General features: G+C 40.1%; 1 protein-coding gene across 1 annotated transcript in view; it reads left to right on the top strand.

Moving 5' to 3' along the window:
- The window catches only part of LOC129548372 (glycerophosphodiester phosphodiesterase 6-like), a 102857-nt gene that overhangs the window by 16160 nt on the left and 66847 nt on the right, over positions 1 to 19850 (top strand). Inside the window, exons 4-9 of the mRNA XM_055414899.2 lie at positions 314 to 373; positions 8462 to 8560; positions 8632 to 8725; positions 9551 to 9628; positions 12154 to 12299; positions 12679 to 12761. Of these exons, the coding sequence (XP_055270874.2) occupies positions 314 to 373; positions 8462 to 8560; positions 8632 to 8725; positions 9551 to 9628; positions 12154 to 12299; positions 12679 to 12761 (560 nt within the window). The remainder of the gene's footprint in view (positions 1 to 313; positions 374 to 8461; positions 8561 to 8631; positions 8726 to 9550; positions 9629 to 12153; positions 12300 to 12678; positions 12762 to 19850) is intronic.

Below are 19850 nucleotides of genomic sequence, written 5' to 3'. Positions count from 1 at the left end.
TCTGGAAGAATATCAGTGTGGTGACTGTTACAAATTTGCAGAGAAGATAATAAACTCTCCTTGGGTTGCTGGTGAAAGTTACAAGTAGGAGGTGACGTGGAGCACTGTTTGAAGGGTTGGTGGCATGGAAAGGGAGAGCTTTTTAGGCAGAGGAATAGTGTGACAAACCCTTGATGCTGAAAAGGGCAGGTGTAGCAAGAAGTGAATGTAATGCTGGACTGAAAGGAATGTTGAGTTGACAACAGTGTTTTGGGTAGCATTGTGGTGATTTCATTTCAAATTATTCTCCTCTTTTTTTTTTTTTTTGTTTCAGGTACTTGGATTTTTGTTGTGTTGGGAAAAACAGCAACTATACTTGCACTGGTATCATAAGGTAGGATATCTGAATCTTCAAATAGGAGACCTGAGACCAGGACTGAATGTGCCTCTTTGGCACTAAGTATTAAATACAGAGCTTCCCTTTCTTTGTCTCCCTTAGAAAAAAGAAATCTGCTTACACTATTTCAACTGAAATGATTCAGTTTCTAACAGGTGGAACTGGCTTACTGACCATGCTGAACCCAAAGTTTATTTTTTCTCACTACACTGTGTTAAACTTACTATGTGCGTCTGTTATTCCTATCCCCATAAAATCTTGAGCTGCTGCTGATGCTAAGTCACTTCAGTCGTATCCGACTCTGTGTGACCCCATAGACGGAAGCCCACCAGGCTCCCCCGTCCCTGGGATTCTCCAGGCAAGAACACTGGAATGGGTTGCCATTTCCTTCTCCAATGTGTGAAAGTGAAAAGCGAAGTGAAGTCGCTCAGTCGTGTCCGACCCATAGCGACCCCACGGACTGCAGCCTACCAGGCTCCTCCATCCATGGGATTTTCTAGGCAAGAGTACTGGAGTGACTTGCCATTGCCTTCTCCGAAAATCTTGAGCAAGCTCCATTAATTTCCCAGTCCTTCATACTTACAAGGGCATTCCATTTCAATTATTAAATATTTCAGTTTATTGTAATGAATTCCAACTTTATGAGGCATTTCCTTTACCCTATTTCACATGACCCAGGCCTGGAAATCAACAGTGGTGAAGAGAACATGATTGTCCTTTTACCTTTCTCCCAGAGTAAGGCTCAGGGGAAGGAGAGATAAAGTAGTGTAAGGAACACAGTCCCACAGGGAGGGTTTGGTTCCATTAGAACCAAGAAATTGCAATTTTTGGCTCTTTACTGCATGGATTTTCCCATGTGTGTTTTCAGAGACCCTTCTGCTGAGATCTTGCCTGCAACTCTTGGTGGATTCAATGCCTGTCTTCCTGTACCCTCTAAAATTTCTCTTCTGATGTCCTTTTTATTCTCCCTGAGTTTGGAGCCCTTTAAAAATACACAAGAGGATCTGTTTTTGTTCTGAGGAGACAGGCATTACTGACCCAGCATCTGAAGACATGCAGCTCATTTCCATCATTGCCTCCCTTGTCTTGTTTTGCTATGGGCTTGAGCATCTCCAGCACAGTCTCTTGGTATTTATAGACTTTTTCAGGCATGGTTTTCCTTGTATTTCCTCAAATCCAGAAACATGTCAAACTCCCTGAGTGGTCCCCTTAAATTTCCTCTTACTCCGAAGGGAAGTATGAATTGAAAGTATACATTTAAAAGTTAGAAAGAATGGAAATTGAAGTAATAAGATCATGTAGGTAAAGAAGAAATTGAAGCATGAACACATAGGTGTTACTGAGATATCCATAGGTTTTGAAGTTTGGATACAGTGAGCAATTTGTCACTACCAAGAGTCCCTGTGGGTTAAACCATTCTGATTACCATTCCAGGCTTGTGTCTATAACAGAAACCATCCTTAACTTGCCTCTGGCAGTGAGCGCTGCTACTTGGCCTTTGCTGAGCAGAATCTCATCATGACCTTTGAACTCAGGAAGCCAGTTTCTGTGGCAGCACCTCTCACCTTTATCCAGGCATAAAGCATGACCACTACAGTGCTTTTCAAGGATGCTGACACTCTCCTCACAAATGTGTTTCTCAGTGTCCTCTGAGACTGCCTGTAGGGCACAATATAGAGTGGGTTAGCTGACGATAGGTGATAGCATTCCAACAACATTTTCTCTTTAAGAATTATTCTCAGTTTGTTGTAATCCACACAGTCAAAGGCTGTGGCATAGTCGATGAAGTGGAAGAGATGGGAATACTAGACTATCTTATCTGCCCCCTGAGAAACCTGAATGCAGGTTAAGAAGCAACAGTTATAACTGGAGGTGGAACAACAGACTGGTTCAAAATTGGGAAAGGAGTACATCAAGACTGTATATTGTCACCTTGCTTATTTAACTTGTATGCAGAGTACCTCATGCAAAATGCTGGGCTGGATGAATCAAGCTGAAATCAAGATTGCTGGGAGAAATATCAACAACCTCAGATATGCAGATGATAACACTTCAAAGATAAAAAGTGAAGAGAAACTAAAGAGCCTCTTGATAAAAGCGAAAGAGGAGAGTGAAAAACCTGGCTTAAAACTCAACATTCAAAAAATGAAGAACATGGCTTCTGGTTCCATCACTTCATGGCAAATAGATGGGGAAACAGTGGAGGCAGGCAGATTTTATTTTCCTGGGCTCCAAAATCACTGTGGATGGTGACTGCAGCCACAAAATTAAAAGACGCTTGCTCCTTGGAAGGAAAGCTGTGACAAACCAAGACAGCATGTTAAAAAGCAGTGGCATCACTTTGCTGACTAAGGTCCATGTAGTCAAAGCTGTGGTTTTTCCAGTAGTCATATATGGATGTGAGAGTTGGACCATAAACAAGGCTGAACTCTGAAGAATTGATGCCTTTGAATTGTGGTATTGGAGAAGACGGGAGTCTCTTGGACATCACGGAGATCAAACCAGTCAATCCCAAGGAAATCAACCCTGAATATTCTTTGGAAGGACTGATAGTTAACCTGAAGTTCCATACTTTGGCCACCTGATGTGAACAGCTGACTCTTTGGAAATGACCTTTATACTGGGAACTATTGAAGGCTGACAGAGAGGGTGGCAGCAGAGGATGAGATGGTTGGATGGCATCACCGACTCAATGGACATGAGTTTGAGCAAACTCTTCGAGATAGAGAAGGATAGAGAAATCTGGTGTGCTGCATTCCATGGGGTTGCAAAGTTTTGGTCACACGACTTAGTGACTGAATAACATCAATAGCAATAACCTTTTGTCAATAAATTATTGGATTTTTTCTTCCATACTTTTTTAAAAGGGAACAATGTTTAAATTTTTTAAAAAAATTTATACCACATTAACAACTTGAAAGATAAAAACCATATGATTACCTCAATAGATGCAGAGAAAGCCTTTGACAAAATTCAACATCCATTTATGATAAAAACCCTCCACAAAGCAGGAATAGAAGGAACATTCCTCAACATAATAAAAGCTATATATGACAAACCCACAGCAAACATTGTCCTCAGTGGTGAAAAACTGAAAGCATTTCCCCTAAAGTCAGGAACAAGACAAGGATGCCCACTCTCACCACTACTATTCAACATAGTTTTGGAAGTTTTGGCCACAGCAATCAGAGCAGAAAAAGACATAAAAGGAATCTAATTTGGAAAAGAAGAAGTAAAACTCTCACTGTTTGCTGATGACATGATCCTCTACATAGAAAACCCTGAAGACTCCACCAGAAAATTACTAGAGCTAATCAATGAATATAGTAAAGTTGCAGGATATAAAATCAATACACAGAAATCCTTTGCATTCTTATACATTAACAATGAGAAAACAGAGAAATTAAGGAAACAATTCCATTCACCATTGCAAAGGAAAGAATAAAATACTTAGGAATATATCTACCTAAAGAAACAAAAGACTTATATATAGAAAACTATAAAACACTGGTGAAAGAAATCAAAGAGGACACAAATAGAGAAATATACCATGTTCATGGATTGGAAGAATCAATATAGTGAAAATGAGTATAGCAATCTATAGATTTAATACAATCCCTATCAAGCTACCAAGGGGATTTTTCAGAGAACTAGAACAAATAATTTCACAATTTGTATGGAAATAAAAAAAACCTTGAATAGCCAAAGCAATCTTGAGAAAGAAGAATGGAACTGGAGGAATCAAACTGCCTGACTTCAGGCTCTACTACAAAGCCACAGTCATCAAGACAGTATGGTACTGGCACAAAGACAGAAATAAATTTAATTTTCTTTATTTGTTATTTTTGGCTCCACTGAGTCTTCTTTGCTGTACACTGGCTTTATCTAGTTGTGGCAAGCAGGAGCTACTCTTCATTGTTGTACACAGACTTCTCATTGCAGGTGGCTTCTGTTTTTGTGGAGCACAGACTGTAGGCACGTAGGCTTAAGTAGTTGCACCACATAGACTCAGAACTTGTGGCTTATGGGCTATAGAGCATTGGTTAGTAGTTGTGGCTCACTGGCTCTAGAGCACTGACTCATTAGTTGTGGCACATGAACTTAGTTGCTCTGAGGCATGTGGAATCTTTCTGGATGAGGGGTTGAGCCTGTGTCCCCTATATTGGTAGGCAGATTCTCATCTACTGTGCTGCATGAAGTCTTCTTTCTTTCATACAATACAAAGAAATTGCTGGCAGTTTTCAAATAAACAATTAGAGATGAATAATACCTGGATACTTATATATTGAACTTATATATAACTATATATATATATATATACACTTTATATATTGAACTTAGAATTGCTGGTTAGTGCACAGTGAGTCGGAGAAGGCAATGGCAAGCCACTCCAGTAGTATTGCCTAGAAAATCCCATGGATGGAGGAGCCTGGTAGGCTGCAGTCCGTGGGGTGGGCTAAGGGTCGGACACGACTGAGCAACTTCACTTTCACTTTTCACTTTCACACATTGGAGAAGGAAATGGCAACCCACTCCAGTGTTCTTGCCTGGAGAACCCCAGGGACGGGGGAGCCTGGTGGGCTTCCGTCTATGGGTTCACACAGAGTCGGACACGACTGAAGTGACTTAGCAGCAGCACCAGCAGCAGCAGCACAGTGAGTGATTTTCACTCAGTCATGTCCAACTCTTTGCGACCCCATGGACTGTATATGTATAGCCCATGGAATTTTCTAGGCCAGAATACTGGAGTGGGTAGCCTTTCCCTTCTCCAGGGGATCTTCCCAACCCAGGGATCAAACCCAGGTCTCCTGAATAGCAGGTTGATTCTATACCAGCTGAGCCACAAGGGAAGCCCATATCAATAAGTTCAGTCTGATTTAATATTATGTTCCTTTCTCCTTGTATAGTGAGCACACAGAGTTTTTTTGGTCAATATATTTAATGAAGCCTTCATTTCTCAAGGTATTCTGTGATCTAATTCCAGTTATGAATCCATAGCCAATGAGAAGTGGTGGAGCTGGGTATTAGAAGAGTTGGAATACCCTTGGAAGATGACTAACTTGGTTGGGCCTCTAAACCCTTGGCTTTCAAATCTCCCTGGCAAGGGAATTTCTTTAGGGCTTGGAGTTTCAATGTGCAAAGAACAAACCTAGATGGAAAGAACACCAGGCCTATAGTGCATTCTCTTCCACCTAGGCATGCTCAGAGAGCAATGAATGACCTCAATCAAAACTTTTTAAATAGCTAATAACCCAATCTTCTTATAAATGTACTAAAGATTTTAATTAGCCAAATGATAATGGTGAGTCCTTATCTATGAAAATTTCTAGCAGCTTCTAACATGTATATCTAAGTTGCTTATAATAAATAAACCTTGAAGTTATAGATTTATAGGGTGGGAGACATGGCTGGCTGGAGTTGTATAGTTAATGGAATATATAAGAAAAGGATGCACCATAAATGCAAAAGACTTCTGTAGAAAAATGTTTTCTCATACTTTGCTCAAAACACACCTCACACTTTAAGTCCCAGACCAGAGCATGTATCCTAATACAGGAAAGGAAAGACCTTTTTATGAATAGCTGCATTTGACAGTCAGATTTATCCAAAGGAAACTGTTTGTACCTTGTAATTGTCAGTTGCCTTAAATCATTAGTAAATCTTGGTGTTGAGTAAGATCACTGAATCACATGAGATTCATGTGAGTCTAATTTGTCTATTAAATACTTGTGTTATGAGGCATTTGGTCTGCTAACAGTTTTTTTTTTTTCAGATTTTCACATCTATTTGTGTCTATGTATAGAAGAGATTGGACTGTAGGTTTTGTTTGTTGTAATTGTCTTGTTCAGTTTGAGTATCAATGTTTTTGTTGGCTTCAAAAAACAAGTTAGAGAGAATTCCCTCTTTATTCTCAGGAAGAGTTGGTTAAAATTGAAATATTTCTTCCTTTGTTGTTGTTCAGTTGCAACCCTATGGACTGCCACACACCAGGCTTCCCTGTCTTTTACTATCTCCTAGAGTTTGGTCAAACTCATCTTGATTGAGTCAGTTATGCCATCCAACAATCTCATCCTCCTTGGCCAAATTCTCCTTCTGTCCTCAGTCTTTCCCAGCATCAGAGTCTTTTCCAGTGAGTTGACTCTTTGCATCAGGTAACCAAAGTATCGGAGCTTCAGCTTCAGCATCAGTCCTTCCAAAGAATATTCAGGGTTGATTTCCTTGAGGATTGACTGGTTTGATTTCCTTGTTCTTCAAGGGACTCTCAGGAGTCCTTTCCAGCACCATAGTTGAAAAACATCAATACTTGGTGCTCAGCCTTGTTTATGGTCCAACTCTCACATCCGTATATGACTACTGGAAAAACCATAGCTTTAGCTAGACGGACCTTTGTCAACAAAGTGATGCCTCTGCTTTTTAAAGGTTTGTCATAGCTTTCCTTCCAAGGAGCAAGTGTCTTTTAATTTTGTGGCTGCAGTCACCATCTACAGTAATTTTGGAGCCCAAGAAAATAAAGTCTGTCACTGTTTCCTTTTTGTCCCCATCTATTTGACATGAAACGATGGGATCAGATGCCAAAGGTTAGTTTTTTGAATGCTGAGTTTTAAGCCTACTTTTTCAGTCTCATCTTTCACTCTCGTCAAGAGGCTCTATAGTTTGTCTTGGCTTTCTTCTATTAGAGTTGTGTCATCTGTGTATCTGAGGTTGTTGATATTTCTCCCTGCAACCTTGACTCCAGCTTGAGCTTCATCAAGCCTGGCATTTTGCACTATGTACTCTGCATATAAGTTAAATAAGCAGGGTGACAATATACAGTGTTTATGTACTCCTTTCCCAGTTTGGAACCAGTCTGTTGTTCCATGTAAGGTTATAACTGTTGCTGTTTGACCTGTATACAGGTTTCTCAGGAGACAGGTAAGGTGGTCTGGTATTCCCATTTCTTTAAAAATTTTCCACAGTTTGTTGTGATCCACACAGTCAAAGGCTTTAGCATAGTCAATAAAGCAGAAGTAGATGTTTTTCTGGAACTCACTTGCTTTTTCTGTGATCCAACAGATGTTGGCAGTTTGATCTCTGGTTCCTCTGCCTTTTCTCAATCCAGCTTGTATATCTGGAAGTTCTCGGGTCACATACTGTTGAAGCCTAGCTAAAAGGATTTTGAGCTTTACCTTGCTAGCATGTGAAATGAGTGCAGTTGTGCGGTAGTTTGAATATTTGTTTGCATTGCCCTTTTTTGAGATTGAAATGAAAACTTGACTTTTTCCAGTCCTGTGCCACTACTGCATTTTCCAAATTTGCTGGCATATTGAGTGTAGCACTTTAACAATATCATCTTTTAGGAGCTGAAATAGCTCAGCTGGAATTTCAAAAATTAACCATTGAAGGCAGCAAGGCCTGGAATTCTTTTGTGAGGTTTGATCATGGATTCAGTTGCTTTCATTGATACAGAAGTCTCTAGAGGGCACCACAGATGTAGGAAAACTACATTTGAAGGGGAACAAGATAAAATTGTGTCTTCTTGGTTTCAGTGTTCTTTCGATATAAAATGAATAGTAGATTTAAAAAATCTGTCCAACAGATATTTGCTGAATGATTACTATGTGTCAGGCAGTGAGACACTGCCTCTTAAAGGCAGTGAGAATATGATCTTACCCAAATATTGTCCCTGACCTCATAAACTTATAGTCTATTTGGGAAAAAACATATGTTGAAAATTCAATTACAAATACTGTTGACTTATGATTATACTGAGTCACATAAAGTGGTATTGAACATTTAAAATGGCCATTGTTGAAACTTGGTGAGATATGCCAAGCAGTATTGAAGATGCAGCCGAGGTGGAAATAATTAATTAGTAAAGACATCAGACCATATAGCTGTATAATTTTTCTTCCAGCCATGCTACATAACTTAGACTTGGCAGCAATAAGATGAAATCCAAGTAGTACTGGGAGTCTGAGGGGTGGTTAGATTAAGGAGATGAGGAATAAGATCACTGAAACTGTGAGAACAAATATACATTTCTCAAGGACAGTTATGATCAAAGCCTATTGCATGGAAGTCAGAACATTCTTTTTGTTTCCCCAGATCCTGGTTCTGGTGATGATTCCATTTTTCTCACTTTTGTTATGGATTTTATTAACTTACTGGAAAGACAGGTGGCTTACCATTGGGCTGTCACTTCAGGTAGGCACCATACTTAGTTGTAGCCCTGTCTGTCCAGATATGTTCAGGCTGACTTTTCAATTTCCTCACAGGTCTTTGCTCCCTACATACACCTGAGCAGCATATCTATGATGGTTTTGCTTTCGTGGCCTGTGGCCTTCTACTTGATCCATTTGGAAGGAGAAGGTATATACTGTGGGTGGAACCTTCCCTGATTCTTCCAGTTCTGGCTTTAACTTCTGTACTTTACTCAGCAGAACAAGCAAAGCACCACTGTATCTTTTTGAAACTCATTTATCTTGTTACTCAAGCATGCTCCTTGTGATCAAACTTACAACCCTACATGACCTATCTTAACATCCTGTCATAGCATTTCCCAGGCTAAGCAGTCCATCTTCTAAAGAGACATTCTCCTTCTAGAAAAATAAGTATTTTCTCTCATTAACTTTCGGGGAATAGATTGGAGTAGTTTTAGGGAGGGTAGAGGGCATTTTATTTTTATTTGGCCAGTGATGGTACACGTCATGGTTCTTTTAGTTTGTATTCAAATATTACTATCTCAACTCAAGAACCAGGTGCAGATATCCCCTGGATACATCTTAGTCCTTCAGAGCAGTCCCTGATGAGTCTCTGTCACGTCTGAGGACTTCCACAGAAGCAGAAATATCTGCCCCTGACACTGCTTTCCTCTTCATTCTTTGTCCTAATATCATGGAAGCAAATAAGAATCAGAGCTGTACATGAAGCTGTTTTGAGATGGAGTTAACTCTCAGCACCCTTACTGAGAAACCAGGAGAACCTTCTTCTGTCTATGTCTCTTTTTATTATTACTAGTTAAACAAGGAGTGCTTGCTTCCTGACTTGTCCAAGGGTTCAGGAAGGAGAAAACAGGATTGGTAGTGTTGTCATTATGTGTGTATGTGGCTGGTGAATTTTAGGAAATGTTTCTGAGGGCAGGAACTTAAAGGGGACAATAATGAACTCTTTTCTTTTTTATTTCCTGAATTTTAGCTAGAATGAGACGTTACCAGATTACAAGTAATGAAAGAAGAAGAAATACGTGCTGTAGTATGCTCACGAAATTGAGAGGTTAGAGCTGGAGAGCTAGGTTTGAAAGTGACATGGATGGTAATTTTAAAATATACAAATAGGTTAAATCCTCTAAAGTATAAAATAGTAAATATTGGGGTATTGCCAGTGATAACAGGTATTGTGATTAGTCTGTGTGTTTGTGTATGTGTGTGTGTTTAAGAGAGGAGTAGGGGAGAGAGAGAAATACAACTATTTATTGAGGGTCTATGTGGACATGAGTTTGAGTGAACTCCGGGAGTTGGTGATGGACAGGGAGGCGTGGCGTGCTATGATTCATGGGGTCGCGGAGAGTCGGACACAACTGAGTGACTGAACTGAACTGATGATGAGTCAATAAGGTCATATCAATTACATGAGGTAATAATACTAGCAGAATAGCTCCATTTTTCAGAATGAAGAAAATGAATACCCAGAGAGGTTAAACAATAAGTCTGAGTCACAAAATTAGAAAATAGTAAAGTCTGCTTTGTATTTGGATTTCTTTCAACTAGTATCCCTTCCATTATTCCTCTCTGCCATCAATACCCGGGCATTCTAGGCTGACCTTTAAGGGCTTGAGAGCTTTCTCAAACCAATCAAACTCCTCCTCCTTCTGAGAAGCTACTCCTTAACATTCCCTCTCCTTCCTGCCTCCTGTACAGTTTATTCCCTTGTTAATTTGTATTTATAATTTTTGTTGTTGTTCAGTTGCCAAGTCATGTCTGACTTTTTGTGGCCTCATGGACTGTAGCACGCCAGGCCTCCCTGTCCCTCACCATCTCCTGGTGTTTACCCAAGTTCATGTCCATTGAATTGGTGATGCCATCCAACCATCTCATCCTTGGTCACCCCATCTCTTCCTGTCCTCATTCTTTCCCAATAACAAGGTCTTTTCCAGTGAGTTGGCTCTTTGCATCAGGTGGCCAAAGTATTGGAGCTTCAGCCTAAGTCCTTCCAATGAATATTCAGGGTTGATTTCCTTTAGGATTGATTGTTTTGATATCCTTACTGTCCAAAGGACTCTCAGGAGTCTTCTTTAGCACCACAATTTGAAAACAAATTCTTCAGTGTTCAGCCTTCTTTATTGTCCAACTCTCACATCTTTACTCGACTACTGGAAAGACCATATTTTTGACTATACGGACCTTTGTCAGCAAAGTGATGTCTTTGCTTTTTAATACATTGTCTAGGTTTGTTATAGCATTCCTTCCAAGAAGAAAGTGTCTTCTAATTTCATGGCTGTAGTCAATGGCAACCCACTCCAGTGTTCTTGCCTGGAGAATCCCAGGGACGGCAGAGCCTGGTGGGCTGCCGTCTACGGGGTTGCACAGAGTCGGACACGACTGAAGCAACTTAGCAGCAGCCGCAGGCAGCATCGCAGTGATTTTGGAGCTCAAGAAGAGAAAATATGTCACAACTTTCACTTTTCCTCATAAAGTGATGTGACTGGATGCCATGATCTTAGTTTTTTTAATGTTGAGTTTTAAGCCAGCTTTTTCGCTCTTCTCTTTCACCCTTATCAAGAAGCTGTTTAGTTTGTCTTCACATTTTCCCATTAGAGTGGTATCATCTAAATATTTGAGATTGTTAATATTACTCCCAACAGTCTTGATTCCAGTTTGTAACTCATCCAGCTTGGCATTTTGCATGATATACTCCGCATATAAGTTAAATAAACAAGGTGACAGTATATAACTTTGTTGTACTCCTTTCCCAATTTGGAACCAGTCCATTGTTCAATGTAAGATTCTAACTGTTGCTTCTTGACTTGCATACAGATTTCATAGGAGATAAGAAAGATGGTCTGGTATTCCTATCTTTTTAAGAATTTTCAAGAGTTGTTTCTATCCACACAGTCAAAGGCTTTCTTGTAGTCAATGAGGCAGCAGTGGATGTTTTTCTGGAATTCCCTTGATATCTCTATGATTCAACGGACATTGGCAATTTGATCTCTGGTTCCACTGCTTTTTTGAAACCCTGCTTGTTCATCTGGATGTTCTTGATTCAGGTACTACTGAAACCTAGCTTGAAGGATTTTGAACATAACCTTACTAGCATGGAAAGAGAGCATAATTGTCCAGTAGTTTGAACATCCTTTAGCACGATCCTTCTTTGGAATTTGGATGAAAACTTACCTTTTCTAGTCCTGTGGCCATTGCTGGGTTTTCTAAATTTGCTGACATATTGAGTGCAACACTTTAACACCATCATCTTTCAGTATTTTAATTAGCTCAGCTGGAAGTCCATCACTTCAACTAGCTTTATTGGTAGTAATGCTTCCTGAGGCCCACTTGACTTCACACTCCAAGATGCATTTGCAATAATTTTAACTTAATAATCATGCTTGTATTTGGGTAGCCTTTTGCTTTCAAATAATTGAGATGTGGAGGACCTGAGAGAAATAGTAAATCTGTGAGTTCACAGAGTCAATGATCCCATGGATTAGATATTTACTATAACTATTTTGGGGGGATCTTATTTGCTTGGGATGGTTCTCCATTCCTCTTTTCTTTTTCATCACTTTTTCATTCCAATTTTTTCAGCTCTACAAGTGGCTATTGGATTGCCCTTTTTTCTTATCCTTTTATGTCTCTATGTGGTGCCATTTGGGACTTACTCTGCCTGCCTTCAGGAGAAGGAGAAATTGGCACCCAAGCCAAACTTCTTTGGACATAGAGGTGCACCCATGGTAAGTCTGAGCTTGATGGATGTGGGTGTTCATGGGTGTGGATGAGACAAGGGCACATCGGATCCTCAGAAACCCCTGGAGAAATAAAGAGGTTGGCTTGAGATGACAAGATAAGTAATTAATTGTAGAGGTTGGACTTAATTCTCCTAATTCTCAGTCCATTTCTCTTTATTATGTCCAGTGACATTGTCTCAGATGAGCAGAATTCCCAAACCCAGATTCAGGAGAGGAGAATGTAGGCAGGTTCTTAGAACAGAGAGCCAAGAGAACCAAACTCTGCTTCCTAAAGTCCTTCCTAAAGTGCCCCCTTCCTATGCTAAAATGGATGTTGGCAGAAAAGACTGTGAGATTAAAGGCCTGATGTCCTTTTCTTCCACAGCTGGGGCCTGAGAATACCATAATGTCCTTTGAGAAAGCTGTTGAATATGGGGCCCATGGACTGGAGAGTGATGTACAAATAAGGTAGGAAAGAAGGGACCAGGGTGGGAGGAGAAAAGACCAGTGGATGACTCCAGACTGGCCCAAGCTGTAGAGAGGGCAAGCCCTGGGAGTTTCTCCCTTATTTACCTGGCACATCTGCACATAACACAATACATGAATCACTTCTCCTTTACAAACCACATATCTGCATCTCTACATTCTCAATCACAGGCTTATAAATCACACACTCTATATAGTCTCCACACATAGCTCAAATTTGTCCTCCCTGCAAACATGCTTGCACCTTACCTCTGTGTCCTACTGTAGCAATCTATTTAGCTAACATTTCCTAGGCATCGCCTGTATTCCTACTATATCCTTCTTCTGAGTGCTAGTGAGAGGCAGAGGAGTGAGACAGAATTGTGCCTAAGAGCTGTTTGCAGCCAGTGAAGGAGACATGGCATGTTTACAAATAAACACAGTATAGGACCATTTGTGGTGAGTGCCTTCCAGAGAAGAGTAAGGCAGATGCAGTGGAACCTCAGTGGAGGAGCAAGAGGCCACCTCTTTTGTGCCAAATGATCTGTTTTCTCAGAACAGTGTTTGGGTTGAAACTTGAAGGAAAAATAGTATTTTCCCAAGCAGAGATGGAGAACGAGAATATTCTGGGCAGAGGCAACAGCTTAGTCAAAGGCATCCAAAGGAGAATTAGCAAGTTTGTAGATCCGTGAGCTGGTCTGTATGGATGCCAAGAGTAGTCCACTTTGGGGACATGAGGGGCCTATGTGAGGGGGAAGGTATGGCTGCAAGGCTTACTGAGACTGGATCCCAGAGATCCCTAAATGTGTACTGAGCAGCCATGGTAGGTTTTAGGGAACAGGTTAGCTTATTGTTATAGAAGGACTTATCTGAGAATCTGATAAGATATAGAGAGAATCATCATGGATTTGGGCAGTAGGCTCTAGCAATGTCCAAGGGACAACAAAGGAAGACTTGGATCCTAGCAGGGACGAGGACAATCCCATGCTTTTCTGTAGAATGTGTGTACTTGGGCAGCCGAACATAGAGACGAATTGTCGGATGGTTATATTAGAGAATGTGGCATATACTACTCCCTTCCCAGCCTTCTGTGAGGCAAACAGAAAAGAAATGAACATCCTATTTCACAGTGAAGAACAGTGGTTTGAACCTGAATTCAAAGAAGAAAAATGTATTGCTGAGGATGTAAGGCTAGAATATACATGATAAAGCCAGAATTAGAACTAGATTTCCTGACCCCAGACTAGGGTTCTTGTCAATGGTGACAACTATTCCATGCAGAATATTTGAATCAGGATTGAAACTGGATGCTCTTTCAGAGCTTTCATTTCATTGTGCAAGTTCCTCATGGTAATGGCCTAATGTGGTCATGGTGCTGAGACAGTGAGCTCCTGGCACATTGTCCTTTTCTCTTCTGTGACTTCAACTTCATTGTAGATGATCTTCCCAACTGCTCAGTTTCTCTGTTGACATCTTCATTTCCCATGACCACCTCCTCTAAATATCCCCACCATCCACATTGATGGCTATAGTCTGTACTCATCATTAATAAATATCAGTCATGGTCTTGTCAGGATATGAATACCACAAAAGTAAATAGAGCAGGAAAAATCATATTATAATTACTAAGTAGTAAAAATGGCTAACTACTGAAAGTGGGACATAGGACTCTGGGGAACGTGCAAATTGCAACTACTACTGTGTATTCCACTGTATTCTCTCCATTAATTACCAAAAAAGTTTAAAAAATAAGATACTGGGCAAAATTCACCAAGCAACTAACAGAAGACTGAATGGTGAAGAATAGAATGTGGACTGGCTTGGTTCATAAGACCAAAGGAACTTCATAATAGGGAGTGAGTTTCCACTTGCTAATTTCTGTTTCTCCTCATGTATCCTGACATAAGCTCTGAAGAGAGCTGACCTGGAAACACTTCTAGCGGCAGACAGAAAAAAGCTCCACAGAAATCTGTTATTTCTAGCCCAATAACTGGTAGAAGCGTCATCCAATATAATATAAATGTTTGGATCATACCAGTCCTACTCAGGGGAACACCACACAGAAACCACTCCCCACCCTGTCACAGCTTGCGGCTGTGGCTCTGGAGACTATGAGCAGATCCCTGTAATGATTTCTGTCCTGATGTAAGTGGTGGTACCCATTTCTTTTCTTCTTCAGTTAGAGAGTGAGCAGAGAATTACTGAGAAAAGTTTTCCAGAAAAAAAGATTTTTTTATTGTAAAATATTCTTAACATAAAATTTACCATTTAAACCATTTTTTAGGGTACAGTTTAATGGCATTAAGCACCTCCACCTTCTTTTAAGCATCACCACATAGATCTCTAGCACTTTTCATCTTCTCAGACTAAAACTATTTATTAGATGTTAATAATAACTCCACCCAAGCCTTTGCAACCATCATTCTTTTTTCTCTGTCTGTGTATTTGACTGTTCTGTGAAATCATACAATATTTGTTATTTTGTGTTAAGCTCATTTCACATCAGCATGATGTCAGTATAGCTCATTTCACTTTAGCATGTCAAGACTCATCTATACTGAAGGATCTGTCAGAATTTCCTTCCTTTTAAAAGTTCTTTTAAAAAGCACATAACAAAATTTGCCATCATAACTATCTTCTAAGTGTACAATTTAGTAGTATCAGATATATTCACATTGTTTTGAAACAAATCTATAGAACTTGTTCATCTTGCAAATCTGAAAACTTGATACCTATTAAATAGCAATTCCACCTTTCCTTCTGCCCTCAGCCCCTGCTTACTACCATTCTACTTTTTGCTCCTATGAATCTGACTACTTAAATAACACCCATAAGTGGAATCATACGGTATTTGTATGTATTTGTATTTGTCTTTTTGTGAGTATCTTCTTTGATTTAGCATAATGTCCTCAGATTTCATCCACGTTGTGGCCTGTGACAGGATTTACTTCCCTTTTTAGGTTGAATGATATTCCACTGTGTATATATATCACATTTTGCTTCTTCATTTATCCTCTGATGGACATTTGGCTGGTTTCTGCCTCTTGGCTGTTTTGTAAAATGCTGCTATGAACATTAGATAGAGTACAAGTATATTTTCGCGAACTTGTTTTCAGTGCTTTTAAGTGTGTACTGCAAAGTGGAATTACTGGACCACGTGGTAAATCTATGTTTAGTTTTCTGAGGAATTGCCATGCTAGAGAAAGGGAATTTAAAAACCTGTTCATAGAATCCTCGGCAGACCTTTATATAACCTATGCATGAAACCACACAGACACCACACAGCAGAAGGTTTGAGAATTGATTGGAACACTATCTGTGTTGTAGATTGACTTCTGCAGAGCCTTTGAAAATTAAGTTGGCATTAAAACCGTATCTTACAAATGTGGTCCAGGACATGTTTTCTGAACCTAGACATGTTGAATCTCTGTTAAAATAGATTTTAATGAGATTTCAAATCTCCAAATACTCAAAATTTTCAGGATACAATCCAGAGTTTTCTACATCAAGATCTAGAAAAAACTCAGCTTCAGTTAGAAAAGGTAATCAATAGATGTCAACAGCAGGAGAAACAGATGTTGGAATTATTTCTAAGAATTTTAAAGCATCTATCATAAAATGTCTCCAACAAACAATTATGAACACTTGTTAATTGAAAAAGTAGAAGGTGTTAGCAGAGAAAGAGAAGTAAAGAAGACTCAAATGGAAATGAAAAATTCTTTAGACAAAAGATAATGATGTTAAATTCACTCCTATGCATATATAAAATCATTATGTAACCTAAAAACAATACAATGCTATATGTCAGTTATATCTCAATAAAACAAGGGAAAGGAAAACAACTTGGAACACGAGGAATAAAAAAGCAAAGGAAAGGGTAAAAATTACAGAGGTGGGGACTACTCTGGTGGTCCAGTGGTTAAGGAGCCACTTGCCACTTCAGGGGACACAGTTCGGACTATGGTCAGGGAAGATCACAGAAGCTGTGGAAAATTAAGCCTGTGCACCACAACTGTTGAGGCCGCATGCTGCAACTAATGAACTATACATGCCTAGAGCTTGTGCTCTGGAACATCAGAATCCACCACAGTAAGAAGCATGCCCACCACAAAGAAAGTAAGCCCACTCCTGAAACTAGAGAAAGCCCATGTGAAGGAGCTGAGACCCAGCCCAGACAAAAATAATAAATGTCTTTTTAAAAAGATAAATATTAATAGGTGATTCTTCATTCCAGAGTTTAAAAATTTTGTTCAGTGATTAAAGACAAAAGTGATAATATTGTTTGATATATGGGTCTCAATATATTTTGAGATATTTAAGACTTGTATATCATAACGGAAGGAGGTTGGGTAAAGGAACCTAAAACGTATTCAGTTTTCTACATGATATTTGAAGTGGTAGATGGTTGAAACTAGTAGAATGTGATCTATTGGGATGTATTTGGAATCTCTGGGGCAAAAGCAAAATTTTACAAAGAGATACAAAGTTGACCCTTGAACAATAGGAAATTGAAGAGCCCTTCAGTTAATTTCATTCACTCAGTCATGTCCGACTCTTTGGAACCCATGGACTGCAGCACACCAGGCTTCCCTGTCCATCACCAAATCCAGGAGCTTGCTCAAACTCATTTCCATCAAATCCAACTTATCCTCTGTTGTCCCCTTCTCCTCCTGCCTTCAATCTTTCTCAGCATCAGGGTTTTTTCCAGTGAGTCAGTTCTTCCCATCAGGTGACTAAAGTATTGGAGTTTCAGCTTCAGCATCAGTCCTTCCAATGAATATTCAGGACTGATTTCATTTAGGATTGACTAGCTTGATCTCCTTGCAGTCCAAGGGACTCTCAAGAGTCTTCTACACTACCGTTCAAACATAGGTTCCTTGGTGGTCAACTTTCTTTATGGTCCAACTCTCACATCCGTAGATGACTACTGGAAAAACCATAGCTTTGACTGGATGGACCTTTATTGGCAAAGTGATGTCTCTGCTTTTTAATATGCTGTCTAGGTTTGTCACAGCTTCTTTTCCAATGAGCAAGCATCTTTTAATATCCTGGATTCAGTCACATTCCACAGTGATTTTGAGCCCAAGAAAATAAAGTCTCTCACTGTTTCCATTGTTTCCCCATCTGTTTGCCATGGAGTGATGGGACCAGATGCCATGACCTTCGTTTTTTGAATGTTGAGTTTTAAGCCAACTTTTTCACTCTCCTCTTCCACTTTCATCAAGAGGCTCTTTAGTTCTTCTTCACTTTCTTCCACAAGGTTGGTGTCATCTGCATATCTGAGATTATTGATATTTCTCCCGGCAATCGTGATTCCAGCTTGTGATTCATCCAGCTTGGCATTTTGCATGATGTCCTCTGTGTATAAGTTAACTAATCAGGGTGATAATATATAGCCTTCATGTAGCACTTCCTCAACTCTAACCAGTTTGTTGTTCCATGTCTGTTTCTAACTTGCTTCTTGACCTGCTTACAGATTTCTCAGGCAGGTAAGGTGGTACAAAATGAAGCAGGGCAAAGGCTAACAGAGCTTTGTCAAGAGAATGCACTGGTCATAGCAAACACCCTCTTCCAACAACACAAGAGAAGATTCTACACATGGAAATCACCAGATGGTCAATACTGAAGTCAGATTGATTATCTTTGCAGCCAAAGATGGAGAAGCTCTATACAGTCAGCAAAAACAAGACTGGGAGCTGACTGTGGCTCAGATAATGAACTCTTTATTGCCAAATTCAGACTTGAATTGAAGAAAGTAGGGAGAACCACTAGACCATTCAGATATGACCTAAATCAAATCACTTATGATTATACAGTGGAATTGAGAAAAAGATTCAAGGGATTAGATCTGATAGACAGAGTGCCTGAAGAACTATGGATGGAGGATTGTGACATTGCACAGGAGGCACTGATCAAGATCACCACCAAGAAAAAGAAATGCAAAAAGGCAAAATGGTTGTCTGAGGAAGCCTTACAAATAGTTGAGAAAAGAAGAGAAGCTAAAAGCAAAGAAAAGGAAAGATATACCCATTTGAATGCAGACTTCCAAAGAATAGCAAGGAGAGAGATAAGAAAGCCTTCCTCAGTGATCAATGCAAAGAAATAGAGGAAAACAACAGAATAGGAAAGACGAGAGACCTCTTCAAGAAGTTTGGAGATACCATGGGAACATTTCATGCAAAGATGGGCACAATAAAGGGCAGAAATGGTATGGACCTAACAGAAGCATAAGATATTAAGAAAATGTGGCAAGAATACACAGAAGAACTATACAGAAAACATCTTCATGACCCAGATAACCACGGTAATATGGTCACTCACCTAGAGCCAAACATCCTGGAATGTGAAGTCAAGTGGGCCTTAGGAAACATCATTATGAACAAAGCTAGTGGAGGTGATGGAATTCCAGTTGAGCTATTTCAAATCCTAAAAGATGATGCTGTTGGGAGAGGAACAAGATGGCGGAGGAATAGGACGGCGAGACCACTCTCTCCTCCACAAATTCATCAAAAGAACTTTTGAACGCGAGTAAAGTCCACAAAACAACTTCTGAATGCTGGCAGAGGACGTCAGGCACCCAGAAAAGCAGCCCATTGTCTTCGAAAGGAGGTAGGAAAAAACATAAAAGATAAAAAGAGAAACAAAAGAAGTAAGGACGGAGCTCCGTCCCGGGAAGGGAGGCTTTAAAAAGAGAGAAGTTTCCAAACACCAGGAAACATTCTCACTGGCGATTCTGTGGCGAGCCTTGGAAGCTCAGAGGGCCACATAACCCTCTTTTTTTTTTTAAGATTTTTTTAAAACCCACAGATTACCCGCCAAACGGTAACTCCCAGCGGAGAAGCAGCGCAAACGCCTGCATACGCCATTAGCAAGCGGGGGCTGGGCAGGGAGGAGCTGGCTGAACTGCTTAGAGAGAGGACTGGGCTTGAATGCCGCGAGAACAATTTGAGAGAACTGGGGGGAGCAAAGCAGACTGTGGGATAGCTTCCCCACGAAAAGACGGAAAGCTCTAACCTATGACTCGGCCAACCCCGCTCACAGAATAAAGGACTGAGCAGAGCGAGCCGGCTGCGGTCGGCCCATCCCCCATTC

This window comes from Moschus berezovskii, chromosome 25 (genome assembly GCF_049115385.1).
Source record: "Moschus berezovskii isolate FMDL1 chromosome 25, NW_MosBer_1.0, whole genome shotgun sequence".
In the NCBI taxonomy this organism is placed as follows: Eukaryota; Metazoa; Chordata; class Mammalia; order Artiodactyla; family Moschidae; genus Moschus; species Moschus berezovskii.
The sequence above is the reverse complement of the archived record's forward strand: the minus strand, read 5'-3'. Positions and strand labels throughout refer to the sequence as shown.